The 15798-nt window shown below is 35.2% G+C and overlaps 1 protein-coding gene across 1 annotated transcript in view; it reads left to right on the top strand.

Moving 5' to 3' along the window:
* ADAM5 (a disintegrin and metallopeptidase domain 5) overlaps positions 1–15798 on the top strand; it is a 33265-nt gene that overhangs the window by 4623 nt on the left and 12844 nt on the right. Inside the window, exons 3-7 of the mRNA XM_021074731.1 lie at positions 5651–5706; positions 8628–8706; positions 8969–9045; positions 9891–10065; positions 10943–11008. Coding sequence (XP_020930390.1) covers positions 5651–5706; positions 8628–8706; positions 8969–9045; positions 9891–10065; positions 10943–11008 — 453 coding nt within the window. The remainder of the gene's footprint in view (positions 1–5650; positions 5707–8627; positions 8707–8968; positions 9046–9890; positions 10066–10942; positions 11009–15798) is intronic.

The following is a 15798-nucleotide window of genomic DNA, read 5'->3' as shown; positions in this document are numbered from 1 at the left end:
CCACCTGTTTCTTTTTGTACCTGTGAGTCTGTTTGCTTTGTTATTTTTGTTCATTTGTTTTATTTTAAGATTATGCATATAAGAGAAATTAAGTGGTATGTGACTTTTGATTTATTTCACTGAGCACAGTACTGTGTAAGTCCATCCATGTTGTTGCAAATGGCAAGATTTCATTCTTTTTTTATGACTAATATTATTTTGTATATACAACCATACTTCCTTTATTGATTCATCTATTGATGGACACCTAGGTTCCTTCTATACTTGGCTATTGTAAATAATGCTGTGGTGAACAGAGGAGTTCATATACCTTTTTTTTTTTTTTTTTTTTTGGGCCGCTCCTGCAGCATGTGGAGGTTCCCAGGCTAGGGGTCTAATTGGAGCTGTAGCCTCCGGCCTACGCCAGGGCCACAGCAACATGGGATCCGAGCCACGTCTATGACCCACACTGCAGCTCACGGCAACGCTGGATCCCTAACCCACTGAGCAAGGCCAGGGACTGAACCCGCAGCCTCATGGTTCCTAGTCGGATTCGCCAACCACTGAGCCACGACGGGAATTACCATACACCTTTTTGAATTGGAGTTTTTGTTTTCTTCAGGAAAAAAAAACAAAACAAAAACAAAAAAACCAGAAGTGGAATTTCTGGACAGTATGGTAATTTTATCTTTAATTTTTTGAGGACCCAATCTATACTGTTTTCCATAGTGGCTGCAACAGTTCACATTTTCCAACAGTGAAGGTGCATTCTCTTTTCTCCACATCCTCACCAACACTGTTATATCTTTTTGATGATAGGCATGAGGTGATATCATGTGATTTTAGCTTGCATTTCCCTGAAGGTTAGTGATGTTGAGGATCTTTTTATGTGCCTGTTAGCCATCTGTATGTCTTCTTTGGAAAAACGTCTATTCATATCCTCTGCTAATTTTTTAATTGGGTTGTTTGTTTTTTAGGTGTTGAGTTGTATAAATTCCTTGTTTATTTTGGGTATTAGCCCCTTATCAAATACATTGCTTGCAAATATCTTCTCCCATTCAGCAGGCTGGCTTTTTATTTTGTTGATATTTCCTTCACTGTGAAAAGCTTTTTGGTTTGATATAATCCCATTTGTTCATTTTGCTTTTTTCCCTCTTTGGCTGAGTAGACATTGAAAAAAATTATTGCTAAGACCAATGTCAAGGAGCATACTGTCTACATTTTCCTTTGGGAGTCTTATTGTTCTAGGTCTTATGTTTAAGTCTTTAACCCATTTTGAGTTTTTTTTATATATGGTGTGAGAAAATAGTCCAATTTGATGCTTTTGCATGTAATTGTCCAGTTTTCCCACCACCATTTGTTGAAGAGGCTGTCTTTTTTCCTATTGTACATTCCTGTCTCCTTTGTTATATGTTAACTGACCATGTAAGTTTGGGTTTATTACTAGGCTCTCTTTCCTGTTCCATTGATCTATGTGTCTGTTTTTGTGCCAGTACCATACTGTTCTGAAATCAGGGAGTGGGATATCTCCAGCCTCTTCTGTCTCAAGATTGTTTTATCTATTTGGTTATTTTTGTGTTTCCTTGAACATTTTATAATTATTTATTCTAGTTCTGTGAAAAATGCCATTGGTATTTTGATATGCATTACACTGAATCTGAAGATTGCCTTAGGTAGTGTGGTCATTTTAACAATATTAATTCCTCCAGTCCATGAACACAGTACATCTTTTCATCTGTGTTGTTTTCAGTTTCTTTCATCAGTGTCTTATAGTTTTTTGAGTACAAGTCTTTTTACCTCTCTGGTTAGATTTATTCCTAGGTATTTTATTCTTTTTGATACAATTGAAAATTGGATTGTTTTCTTAATTTTTCTTTCTGATAGTTTAATGTCAGGGTATAGAAATGCAACACATTTCTGTATAGTAATTTTGTATCCTACAACTTTACTGAATTCATTTATTAGTTCTAATAGCTTTTTGGTATCCTTTTTAGGATATTCTATATATAGTATCATGTCATATGCAACAGTGACAGTTGTATTTCTACCATTCCAGTTTGATTTCCTTTTGTTTTTTGTCTCATTACTCTGGCTAAAACTTCCAATATTATGTTGAATAAAAGTGGTGAGAGTGGGAAATCCTTGTTTGTTTCTTACTTAGGGGAAATGCTTTCAGTTTTTCACCAGTTTTTTAGCTGTGGGGTTATCATTCATGGATTTTGTTATGTTGAAGTGTAATAAATAATGTTGAGTTTTGTCAAAAGCTTTTTCAACATCTATTGAGATGATCATATGATTTTTACTCTTGAATTTGTTAATGTGATGTATCACATTAATTGATTTGCAGATATTGAAATATCCTTGCATCTTTAAGATAAATTCCACTTGATCATGGTGTATGATCCTTTTAATGTATTGTTTAATTTTGTTTGCTAATATTTTGTTGAGAGTTTTTGCATCTATGTTAGTCAGTGATGTCTTTGTCTGATTTTGGTATCAGGCTGCTGCTGGTATCATAGGATAACTTAGGGAGTGTTCCTTCCTCTTTAATTTTTTTGGAATAGTTTGAGAAAGATGTGTTAACTCTTCTTTAAATGTTTGGTAGGATTCACCTGTAAAGCTACCTGGTCCTGGATTTTTATCTGTTGGGAATTGCTTTAAAAAAAAACAAAACAACTATTACTGACTCAATTCATTACAACAATGAATACAACAGATACTCAGTCTGTTCATATTTTGTATTTTATTCTTGATTTAGACTTGGCAGATTGTACATTTCTAGGAATTTATTCATTTCTTCTGGATTGTCCATTTTATTGGTACGTAATTGTTTCCAGTACCCTCTTCTTTACTAGGTTACTAGTGATGCATTCCTTTATTCTTTTAGTAATTACCCTTGTGATTATGACATGCATCCTTATATTATTACCAGGTACATTACATTTGTACTTTTACCACTTCCAGGATAACTCAAGGACCTTGAAACTATCCACTGATGTTCTTCCTGTCATTTGTGCCATTGTCATATAGTTTACAGTTATATGGTTTTTTAAAAAATCATAGGAGCAGTTGCTATTGCTGTTTTAAATAAATATGTAATAGTCACTTGAATTTACTGACATACTTATTTTCTCCTATTTTCTGCATGTTATTTTATATTTTCATGACTTTTTTCTTGGAGCTATTTTCTTTCATTAAAAAAAAAACTTTTAGTTTTTTAGTGTTTCTCTTAGTGCAGATTTTCTGGCAATGAATTCTCTCATCTCCTCTTATAGGAAAATGTGTTTGCTTTGCTTTCATATTTGCTTAATATTTTTTCTGGATATGAAACTCTTGGTTGTATAGCATTTTCTTTCAACACTTTTAAAGATGTCATTCCATTGCCTTCTGGTGTCCATTGTTTCTGTTGGAGAGTTACAAATACTTTATTAAAAATCGTTTTGAAAGTAATGTGTCCTTTTTCTCTTATTGATTTTTGAACATGTTCTCTTTGTCTTTTGTTTCACCTGTCTACATATATTATCCTCAGTTTTGCTTTCTTTGTTTTCATCCTGCTTTGGAGTAGTAGAGTATTTTGAGGCTGTTGGTTGATATCTTTCATAAACTTTGAAAATATCAGCCATTAATTTTTCAAATATTATTTCTTTCCTAATCTTATCTTTATCCTTTATTTTAATAGATCACATTTCTGTGGTTTTCTTTTTTGCATTTTTCTCTGTGTTTCAAACTGGATATTTCTACTGACCTATATTCCTGTCACCAGTCTTATCCCCTGCCTGTCTGATATCCTCTTATACTCTTTTATTATATTTTTAATAAGTTTTTTTTCTGCTGTAGAATTTTAATTTCTTTGTTGAAGATTCTATACTTCTAATAAAATTATTCATCTTCTCATTTTAATCATGGTCATTTGATAGGTATTACCTGTGGCTTTGTTATTATTCTCTATTTTTTATTTTTTTGGAAATTTGATCCTGTTCTTTAAAATGAAAAGTTGGTATATTAATTTTCTAGGGCTTCTGTAATAAAGAAACACAAATGATGTGGCTTAAACAGCCTAAACTTTTTGTATCATAGTTTTGGAGGCTAGAAGTCCAAGACCAAGGTGTTGGCAGGATGGTTCTTTTTGAGGACTGTGAGGGAATCATCTGCTCCAGGCCTTTATCCTTGGCTTTTAAGATAGGTGTCTTATGAATTTTCAGATGGGATTCTCCCTTTGTGTATGTCTGTGTCCAAATTCCTTTTTTTTTTTCTTTTAATAAGGATAACACTTTGGGTTAGGGCCCACACTAGTGATGGCTCCTTACTTAACTTGATTACCTTCGTAAACGCTCAACCTCTGAATAAGATCACATTCTGAGGTCCTGAGGTTAGCGCTTTTATATATATATATTTTTGGAGGGGGAAACAATTGAATCCAAAAAGTTGGATGTGGCATATAAAACGTTGTAGAAGCTCTAGATGATGTCTTTTGGAATTTTTTTCTCCTGTCAGTTTTGTACATTTCCTGTTAATTACATCCTAGTTTTGTTTTGGTTGTTGTTTTGCTTTGTAAGATGTGTGGATTTTAAATTTTATTCATGCTATCATATTCACCTTCATAGTTTCCTCATATTTATTTTCTAACAAGGTGTTTTTAGAGGGCACAATGTTCAAGGTGCCCTGAAGATTCCACTTAGACTTCTTTCCAGAGTGGCATCCAAATGATTCTTCTCAGAACATCTGTTGCAAAGAATCTTGTTCTCTTATAATGTACAGTTAAAGAATTGAAAACTTTTTATTTCTCTTGCTAAAATAATTTTAAAAATTAACCAAATAATTAATTTATTAACTTCTAGAGGGTACTCTAGACATGTCTCTGTCCTCTCACTATCCTCTCCTACATTCTATTCTAGAGGAGTTTAATTGCTTGCATGGATAAACACAGTGCAGTTGTACTCACTGTGTTATCTTGCTAGCAGTGTAGTACATTTCTTGCAGTTCTACATTTTAGGAGTGTCTCTTCCAATGAGCAGAACAATTTGCTTTCTAGGAGGTCTGGGAATAAGCAAGCAAAAAGTTTCTCTCAAGTGAGTTGGGCACCTTGCATTTGCTTTGGCCATGGTAGATTGGTGGTGTGTGTTGAAGCCAAAAGATAATCATCAGCAACTTTCTCCCTCAGGTGTGTGAGGAATGGTTAATAGCAGGCATGTGGTATTACATGGTACTACCACCTAGTTCTCAATACAGAATCCTAAAGATTCAAATATCCACATGGGAAGGGAAGCAATATCATGGTTGTATATTATTTTAATAATATTTTGTCAATTTTAAAAGCATAACTTAGAGAAAACTTTTTTTTTTTTTTGTCTTTTCTAGGGCTGCTCCCGTGGCATATGGAGGTTCTAGGCTAGGGGTCCAATCGGAGCTGCAGCTGCTGGCCTACGCCAGAGCCACAGCAGCTAGAGCCACAGTAACGCGGGATCTAAGCCACATCTGCGACCTATACCACAGCTCACAGCAACGCCAGATCCTTAACCCACTGAGCAAGGCCAGGGATCAAACCTGCAACCTCATGGTTCCTAGTCAGATTCATTAACCACTGCGCCACGATGGGAACTACCAGAAAACTTTATTTAGCATATATTATCTGCAAATGTTACTGAAATTTTTTTGGATGCTTTTGTTACAGGTTGCTTATATCATTACAATAGAAGGAAAACCATATTTTGTCCATCTCAAAAAGCAGTAAGTAATTATTTTATCTTTTCAAATTTTAATTCTTTGGTTTCTTCATTTTTAAAAATAATTATGAATAGAATTGTTTCAGTTCAAATACATATTTGCTACCTTTATACAATTCATATGTATGGTATATCAGTTACTGGGTAAAGTCCTAGGCATACAAAAGGCAATAAAATATGGGCACAGTTAAGTAAGTTATGATACAGAAAAGTATATTCAAACACATCAATAAAGAAATGGCTAATTTTATTATCATGTGATGTTATGATAAATGTATAGATAATATTCTTTGGAAATCAGGGAAGCCTTTTTAGAAAGAGGTAAGAGATGACTTGAAGGAAGATATCTAGTTAGCTCTGTAAAGTTGGGTGGTGGTGGGGGGACATTCTGTTTTGAAGGAATCATGTGCAGAACATGCAGGTGTCAAGACAGAGTGGATTTTATGGTATGCAGAAAGTCAGTGTGAATTACTAAAGGACATATTTTTTTTTGAGGATAAAGTAAAAGATTTTAGAAAAGTAGGCAGGAGCCAGATTGTAGATTTAATACCATGATAAGGGTATTAGAAACCAATTTTTTTTTTTTTTGTCTTTTTGTCTTTTCCTAGGGCTACACCCGCAGCATATGGAGGTTCCCAGGCTAGGGGTCTAATCAGAGCTGTAGCCGCTGGCCTACATCAGAGCCACAGCAACCCGGGATCCGAGCTGCGTCTGCAACCTACACCACAGCTCATGGCAACGCCGGATCCTTAACCCACTGAGCAAGGCCAGGGATCGAACCCGCAACCTCATGGTTCCTAGTTGGATTTGTTAACTATTGCGCCACAACGGGAAGTCCTAGAAACCAAAAATGTTTTTAAGCATTTACCTCTATAGGCCTATTGAGTCCTGTAGGCTGTTTTTTGGGGGGGATAAAGGTGGAGGTAGGTTGTCTAATTATGTGATTATATAATAGTATGGTGGGTAATGATAGTGGCTTGAACAATGGCATTTATCATATCACTGGAAAGAAAATTTCAGTAGACCTTAAAGACAGAATTGGAGAATGATTGGGAAATAGTGAAGAATCTTGGATAATTTAGTTGTTGCTTAGGAAAATTGGTAGTTTATAGTATAATTAAATGAGAGATATTAATGAAGGAGAAATTTATGTGAGGAAAGGGTGAGTTTGGTTTGCAGTTCTTATAAGATATCCAAGTGGGTTTTTTTTTTCCCATTAGGTATGTGAATATAAAATTTTTATGTATTTGTTCACATACCTAAATATATGTGAATTTTTATATTTACATATATTTATGTATGTGAATAAAAACTTTTCCATTAGGTATGTGAATATAAAAATTAGCAGTAATCAATAGTTTGGCTGTAACTATTTTTAAATGAGAGCTTACAGAGAGTGCCTACAGATATACTGGTGGCTAAAGACAGAATTTTGGGACAAACCAATATTTCTGGAATAGAATCAAAAAAAGCAACCAACACAGAAGTTCAGGCTGAAAGGGTCAAGAAGCTAGGAAGAAAGGCAGAAGAGTGATATGTGATGTAAATTAAGTGATTAGACTGAGTGGTCAGTTTTCAACATGATACCAGACATCAGAGCAATGATAATTTTAAAACTGTCTTTTGAATTTGGTGGTTATGAATCTTTTCCAGAGCAGTTCAGGGTGAATAAGAATTGACAAAGTGAAGAAACTGTGTGTAGACTACTCTTTTGATAAAATTTTCTGAGAATGGAAAATATATAGGGAATGGCTAAAAGAGGACACAGAGCCAAGGGAGAATTATTTAGGATGATAATGACTTCATAATAAACTTGTATAGTTTTTGGCCTTGCCTGTGGCATGCAGAGGTTCCTGGGCCAGGCTAGAACCCACAGCACAGCAGTGATCCAAGCCTTGTGGCAGCGACAACACCAGATCCTTAACCTGTTGCGTCGCAAGAGAATGCCCCATAATAAACTTTTTAATAGTATTAAGATATAAAACAGTAGAGAGGAAGGATTTGAAATTACAGTACCAATAAATTATGTATCCTCAATATATGGCACATAATAGGATGCATAGCACAAGTGTAAGGATTGGCTTTGAGTAAAAAAAGTAGTCATTCTCTGGAAATAGAGATAATGAGTTAGGATGGGTACAGGTGATCTCAAAGTGAGGTGACAGAAATGACTGGCAGGAGTGGTATCAAGTTTTTGAATAATTAATGGGGGGAATGAAAGCAATTCTGACCAAGTTTATTGAGAAGAATTTGGTACTTAGCTAGGTGGGTATATTAATTCATAGTGATGCTAAGAAAATCTTTCAAAATTCTGTCCTAACCCTACATTTTAATTTTGAGATTCAGGTTTAAAATCTGAAATTAATTAGCATTAAAGACAGGGAGTTCCCATCATGGCTCAGGGAGAACACCTCTGACTACTATTCAGGAGGACGCAGGTTCGATCCCTGGCCTCGATCAGTGGGCGAAGGATCTGGCATTGCCATGATCTGTGGCGTAGGTCACAGACACAGCTTGGATCCCATGGTGCTGTGGCTGTGGTGGAGGTCAGCAGCTGCAGCTCTGATTCGATCCCTAGCCTGGGAACCTCCATGTGCCGGGAGTGCAGCCCTAAAAAAAGACAAAAAAAAGACAAAGATTGAAAGTTCTATGCTGGAAATTGACACCTATGTTATTTCACTATTTGATATTTCTAACAGTTTGGGTTGTTCATTATCGTGCATTTTAGTATTATATGTCACTGTCGTTAAAATGCCTCCCTCTGCCCCTAATTTATTGTAAATGGACAAGTATCTGCACAATAGGATATGCCAACATAATTGGCACTCCTTTAAATTCCTCTGTAAAAAGAAAAATTGTATTAATGAAGAATATTTTCTCTGCTTTCTATTCATAATTTGAGCAATTTTTGTGATTTCTGCCTAGATTATTTTTATCTTCAGCTTCTGTTGTTTATTCTTATGACAAAAATGACATCCAACATTCTCAACCTTTGTCAGCTCAGGTAAGACAGGTTTTTTTTCTTACTCTGGATTGTCTTTAAAAATGTAAATATTGTGAAATTACTAGAGTACTGCTTTGCACATTCATTGAAATTGAATCACCTGGACTACTTCTTATTTCTGCCTGGCACAACTTTATTGAGTAATGGCCATTCATATTAAAGTACAAAGGTAGTTAAAGTAATAAATATACATGAGATATCTAGGATGTCCATTTTAAAAGTAAGTAATCCATTTGTTTTTCTCTGTGTATTTTTTTTTTAGATGGATTGCAGTTATCATGGATATATTGCAGGTTTTCCAAATTCTCTCGTATCGCTCAACACTTGTTCAGGACTCAGGTTGTAGCTTATTTAAAGACATTCCATTTGCCAGTATTTAGATCTTGCTAGTCTTTAAGCTGATCCTCTATATATGTTTTGTAGTCCTACAGTCACTTCTGTTAATTCATTTCTCTAAGGAGTGATCCAGAATTGCGGACAACATAAAGTTGGTCACCCTGGCAGCCTCAGTTCTAGATGGGAGGCTGCTTGTTTATTCTAACAGGATCTGCTGCTCGAGGCATTGAGAACTCTTGAGTATAGGGGGTGCTGATTGTCTCTATACTAATTTAGTTTTCCCAAAGTCTTTATATTTTTGCGCTCTTTTAACTTCCTAGAATGGTTGCCAATTATAGAATGCCTGAGTCTGATAAGTACTTTGGCTTTGCTTGCAGGTACTTTTTGTTGGGTACTTTCACTCAGCCCACACGGTCAAATGATTTAGAACCTTAAGTGTCAGGAGAGAGGTAGATATTTCAAAATGAAGAAAGGGACCTAAGGCTAAGGAAGAGAGCACCTATCCATTCTAAAGGCTGGCTGAGAAAATCACACCTAGATGTATATCAACACCTAACATGCTTTCTCTAAGATAATCAAGCCCATAGGTATTCTGTGCTATTACTGTCCAGTTCTGGGATAACACCCCAAAGAATAAAGAGATAAAGAAGAGAAGCTAAGGTCACTTTAAATGTAAAAAGTTATTTTGGCCAATGTTTTTCATTAGAATATCAGATTACAGTTTCATTAGAATACTAGATTATATTCCATATATGGACCATAATATTCTAATCTACTAGAATATTAGATTATAGAATATTGTGATTATAGAATTATTTTGGACTTGTTTTGATTATTTTAATGTGCAGGGGAACATTGCAGTTTAAAAACTTCTCATATGGAATTGAACCAGTGGAGACTATTTCAGGATTCATGCACATGATTTATGAAGAAAAAAATAATAGCACTGATATTCCTCTGTTATGGAACAATGACATTAACAGCTATGAGAGGTTACAATATCAAGTCAGAAAAAGTTCAGAAGTAAGTGCTGACTTTTAACTTATTCAGTATAATTTTATGAAATGAAAAAGATTTTCAGAGCAAAATTTGGGGACTTGCAAAATTTAGTTTTATTTTACTTCTACATGATAGTCCTGCATAACTTTTTAAGAAATTAAGTTGCTGTGCTAGTTATTAGATGAGCAAAAACTTAGGTAATTAATCTTGGAAGCAGGTATGTGAATACAGGACTAAATAAACCAAAAGACTAATTTTCACATGTAGGCATTTGGATAAATCATGTAAATTATTCCTTTTCCTCAATTATTCTGATAATTTAGGTGAAAATGTTGTGATCTGTATTTCTAAATGAGTCTTTGTTATGGGAGAATTCACAAATGAATAGCAGTGGCTTACATAAGGTACATGTAAAGCAAATTGATGTATTCTTCTTCCATAAAGACCTATAAGCGGCCATAAATGACATTCTTGTTTCTACTGAACTGCCATTGATTGTAAACTTTAGTAGTATCTTTCTAAACTGCATTGTTTGTCAAAAGTACTGTCTAATCGGTAGCAGAAAATCTGCCCATGTGGAATATTACTATGAAAAATTATCTTGAAGCTAAAGAAAGGAAAGTTTTGTGTTATCAACTTAATATTTCCAATTTCATCTTTTGTTAAAACCAAAATATACCTGCATTCTTATGTAGCCTGGAATCTCATTAAAAATTCTCCTAAACCACAGGCACATTTTGGACTCGAATTTTCTTAATAGTACCTAAATTTTGCATTTGAAAATCACTTTAATATGTAATTAGTAGCAACACATCTCTTAGTTTATATCTGAACATAATTTCAACAGAAGGTAAATTTTTGGAAATTTCTCAGGACTCATGTTATGTTTCATGTGTTTCAGAAACCTGACTATTTCAAGTTATTCCCCCTATATCTTGATATGTATATTGTTGTGGATAAAAATCTGGTAGGTCATTCTTTTGCATTGTCATTTTTAAATGATTTAACATTTATTTGTATTTATTTCAATGACGTAATACAAATTTCAAAAGCCATTTTTTGATAAATGCTTATTTTGCTTTTGCAATATATGAATCATTATAAATTGTGAATATACCAAGTTTTTATTAATTCATTTATTTTTATTATAGAATCTCTAATTGCTTTTGTAAGAAGTCTCTTTTCATGTGTGGAATTCTCCAGCATCTTGGTGTGTGGGACAGAGGAAATTTTGTTGAGTTATGTATATTTACTGGTTGTGATTGAAAGGGAGAAACAAAAGGAGCATTTCATGTTACCACGATACTGACATCACTCTGTTCCATGTCTTCTTTAGAAGAAAGTATATTTTGCCTTGTTGAGTATAGTGTTTCGTATATCTATTAGGACAGCTGGTTTCTGATGTTCAAGTTTTCTGCTTCCTTGCTGATCTATGTCTGGTTGTTCTAGCTGTAGGTTGATCACGATGAATGATCTATTTAATGCGCTGCTGAACTTTATTCATCATTTTGCACCAATATTCATCAGGTATATTGGCCTATAGCTTTTCTTTTCTTGTAGTGTTCTTTTCAGGTTGTGTTATCAAAGTGATGCTGGCTTCATAAAATGAATTTAAGAGGGTTCCCACCACCTCTTTAATTTTTTTGGAAGAGTTTAAGAATAATTAGTGCTAATTCTTTAAATATTTGGTAAAATTCATCAGTGGCGCCATCTAGTTCTGGGCTTTTCTACATTGGGAGATTTTTTTTCTTTAGTATTGATTTAATTCTTAACAGTAATTGGTCTATTCAGATTTTATATTTCTTTCCGATTCAGAAATGATTCAGGATGTATATCTGTAGCAATTTTCCATTTCCACTACGTGGTCCAGTTTGTTGGTATATATTTGTTCATAGTTGCCTCTTACGATCCTTGTATTTATGTAATATCCATTGTAATGTCTACATGTTCATTTTTAATTTTGTTGGTGTGGATCCTCTCTCTTTTTTTCTTGTTTAGTCTAGTTAAAGATTTGTTAATTTTGTTTACTTTTTGAACAATAAAGTCTTAGTTTTGTTAATCTTTTCTATAATTTTCCTGTTCTCCTTTTCATTTATTTCTGCTTTAATCTTTTTTAATACCCTTAATACTGCCAACTTTCAGATTAGCTTCTACTCCTAGTTCTTTGAGATTTACTGTTAGATTGTTTGCGATCTTTCAGTTTTCTTGATTAGTTTATCTATAGCTAGAAACTTCCCTCTTAGAACTGCTTTTACCATACCTCATCAATTTTATTTTATTTCCATTTTCATTTGACTCAAGATACTTTCACCCTCCACTATTTTCTCACTTGAGTTTGGGAATTTTGTCTAAATTTTGTCTTTTTCTTTTGATTGGAGAATTTAATCCATTTACTTTTAAAGAAATTATTAATTGGTAAAGACTTACTCCTGCTCCTTTTAAAATTGTTTTCTGACTGTTTTGTAGTGCCATTGTTTCTTGCTTCTGATCCTGCTATATTCTTTTGTGATTTGATGACTTTTTTTTTTTTTGTCTTTTGTCGTTTTTAGGGCTGCACCCGTGGCATATGGGGGTTCCCAGGCTAGGGTTCTAATCAGAACTGGAGCCACCAGCCTACACCAGAGCCACAGCAATGCCAGATTTGAGCTGCATCTGCAACCTACACCACAGCTCAGGGCAATGCCAGATCCTTAACCCACTGAGCGAGGCCAGGGATGGAACCTGCAACCTCATGGTTCCTAGTCGGATTCGTTTCCACTGCGCCACAACAGGAACTCCCGATTTGATGACTTTTGATATCAATATGCTTTGACTTCTCTGTCATATTCTTTTGTGTAATTATTACATGTTTTCCCCTTGTAACCATGAAGTTTATGTAAGATAACTTAAAATTATAGCATCTTGGAGTTTCTGTCTTGGTTTAGTGGGTTAAGAACCTGACTAGTATCTATGAGGGTGTGGGTTTGATTCATGGCCCTGCTCAATGGGTTGAGGATTGGTGTTGCCTTGAGCTATGGTGAAGGTCACAGACATGGCTCGGATCTGGTGTTGCTGTGGCTGTGGTGTTGGCCAGTGGCTGCAGTTCCAATTCGACCCCTAGTGGGAAACTTCCACATGTCGCAGGTGTGGCCCTAAAAAGAAAAAAATTACCTTATTGTTTTTTTTTTAATTTACACAATTTTTATTGATAGAATTCAGAATGTAATAATAGTAATCACATATGATAATTTTTTAATATTAGTCTGCTAATGGGAATGAATTTTTTTTTTTTTTTTGGTATTTTTTGCCATTTCTTAGGCCACTCCTGTAGCATATGGAGATTCCCAGGCTATGGGTCGAATTGGAGCTGCAGCTGCCGGGCTATGCCGGAGCCACAGCAACATTGGATCCGAACCGCGTCTGCAACCTATACCACAGCTCACAGCAACACCGGATCCTTAATCCACTGAGCAAGGCCAGGAATTGAACCCAAAACCTCATGGTTCCCAGTCAGATTTGCCAACCACTGAGCCACGACAGGAACTTCAGAATGAAATTGTTTCGAGGGGTAATATTTTGCTTATTTGGTGTTCAAAGTTAGTGTTCCTCTATCATCAAATCAACTGAAAATGTTCTATAAGAAACATTCTTATTGGTAGTTCCCATCATGGCACACTAGAAATGAATCTGACTAGGAACCATGAGGTTGTGGGTTTGATCCCTGGCCTCACTCATCAGATTAAGGATCTGGTGTTGCTGTGAGCTATGGTGTAGGTTGCAGACGTGGCTTGGATCTGGGGTTGCTGTGGCTGTGGCGTAGGTCAGCAGCTATAGCTCCAATTAGACCCCTAGCCTGGGATCCTCCATCTGCCATGGGTGCAGCCCTAAAGCAAAAAAAAAAAAAGAGAGAGAGAAAGAAAATTAGGTGGTAGACCATACGTGACCTATGGGCTGTAGTTTGTCAACTTAACTCCTGAGTTAAAGATGTAGCACCCTAATTTAAACTGATAACAATTAACTTTCATAGCGATATTAAACTTACCTTCCCCTTCAAACTTTAGGTTATTGGTGTTACACTTTGCTTACTTTTAACATTATGTATACAGTAGAAGATTATTTTAGATAAGGTATTATCTCTTTAATACCTTAAAACCCATAAAAAAGAAAATCAAGATGATATCACTAACGGATAAAGTAAAACTCAGGATAGAAAAACTTAAGTAGAAGAATGAAAGGCATACTTTATATTGAATGATACAATTTAAAGATGCATTTCTAATAATAAACATTTAGTTGCTGTGTAAGTTATGATGAAACTGTAAAAACGACACCTCTGGAAATATTCAGAAGAATCTAACAAAAATCAAAAGTATAGTTTATCACATTAAGGCATTTCTATTAGCTTTAAAAGATAGAAAATAAATATTAACATATAAAGATTAAATTAGTTGTCAAGGGAGTTCCCTTGTTGCACAGTGGGTTAAGGATCTGGCATTGTCGCTGCAGCAGCTCAGGTCACTACTGTGGCATGGTCAGGGAATTTCCACATGCCATGGGCACAGACCAAAAACAATTATTTATCAGCTTGCTTTAATAAATATCTATTGACCTTTTTACTTTATGAATGGGTACCACTTATATTCAAATATCTATAGATGTATATAGAAAATTCATGCAAAGGTAGTCATCTATAGGTCACAAGGAAAACAGCAATAGTTTTGTAAAAGTAAAAACCAATTTGTCAAAACTCTATCACAATACATTAAAGCAATAAAGAATAAAAAGAGATAAAGCAAAATAATAAAATTAAAAAATATAATTACGAGTAATTATTTAAGGTACAAAAAAGAAAAAACTATTGTTATTAGCTATTTAGAAATTGAAGAATTCTATATAATATTTAAAAAAATTGGAGGATATATTTTCATCAGAACAGGCTAGGTTGTGCTATCATAAAAAGTACCCTCCAGGAGTTCTCTTATGGCTCAGCAGGGTAAGGATCCAGTGTTGTCACTGCAGAGGCTTGTGTTGCTACTGTGGCATGGGTTTGATTCCTGACAGGGGAACTTTCACATGCCATGGGCATGGCCAAAAAAAAAAAAAAAAAAAATCACCCTTCGAATCCTAATGGCTAAACACAATTTATTTTTCATTCATGCAATCACTGTCAACTATGCACCTGGCTGACTCTCCACAGCAGCAGGTTTTTATATCTTTTTAAAAATATATTTTTAGGGTGTTCCCATCATGGCTCAGTGGTAATGAACCCAAATAGTATCCATGAGGATGTGAGTTCCATCTCTGGCCTTGCTCACTGGGTTAAGGATCCAGTGTTGCCATGAGCTGTGTTGTAGGTTGCAGATGTGGCTCGGATCTCACATTGCTTGGCTGTGGTATAGGCTGGCAGCTGTAGCTCTAATTCGACCCCTAGCCTGTGAAACTCCATATGCCATGGGCACGACCCTAAAAAAAAAAGGGAGGAAAGCAAGATGGCGGAAGAGTAGGGGGATGCGCTTGCCCTCTCCCACAAACACACACAAAAAAAACACATCTACAGGTTAAACAACTCACACAGAACAGCAACTAAATCCTGGCAGAAGAACTTAAACTTCCAATAACGGAAGAATCTCGTGACATAACTGGGTAAAACAAGAAAAAAGAGGAGAGTGAGAGAAGGGGAATTGGGAATGGATGGGTGCTCCTGAAGGGGAACTGTGAAGGAGAAAGGGAACCCACACCCTGGAAAGTCACCTAATCAACGGAAAGATCAACTGAGTT

The sequence above is a fragment of the Sus scrofa genome, chromosome 15 (genome assembly GCF_000003025.6).
Source record: "Sus scrofa isolate TJ Tabasco breed Duroc chromosome 15, Sscrofa11.1, whole genome shotgun sequence".
NCBI classification, from domain to species: Eukaryota; Metazoa; Chordata; class Mammalia; order Artiodactyla; family Suidae; genus Sus; species Sus scrofa.
This window is presented reverse-complemented; position numbering and strand designations above follow the sequence as displayed.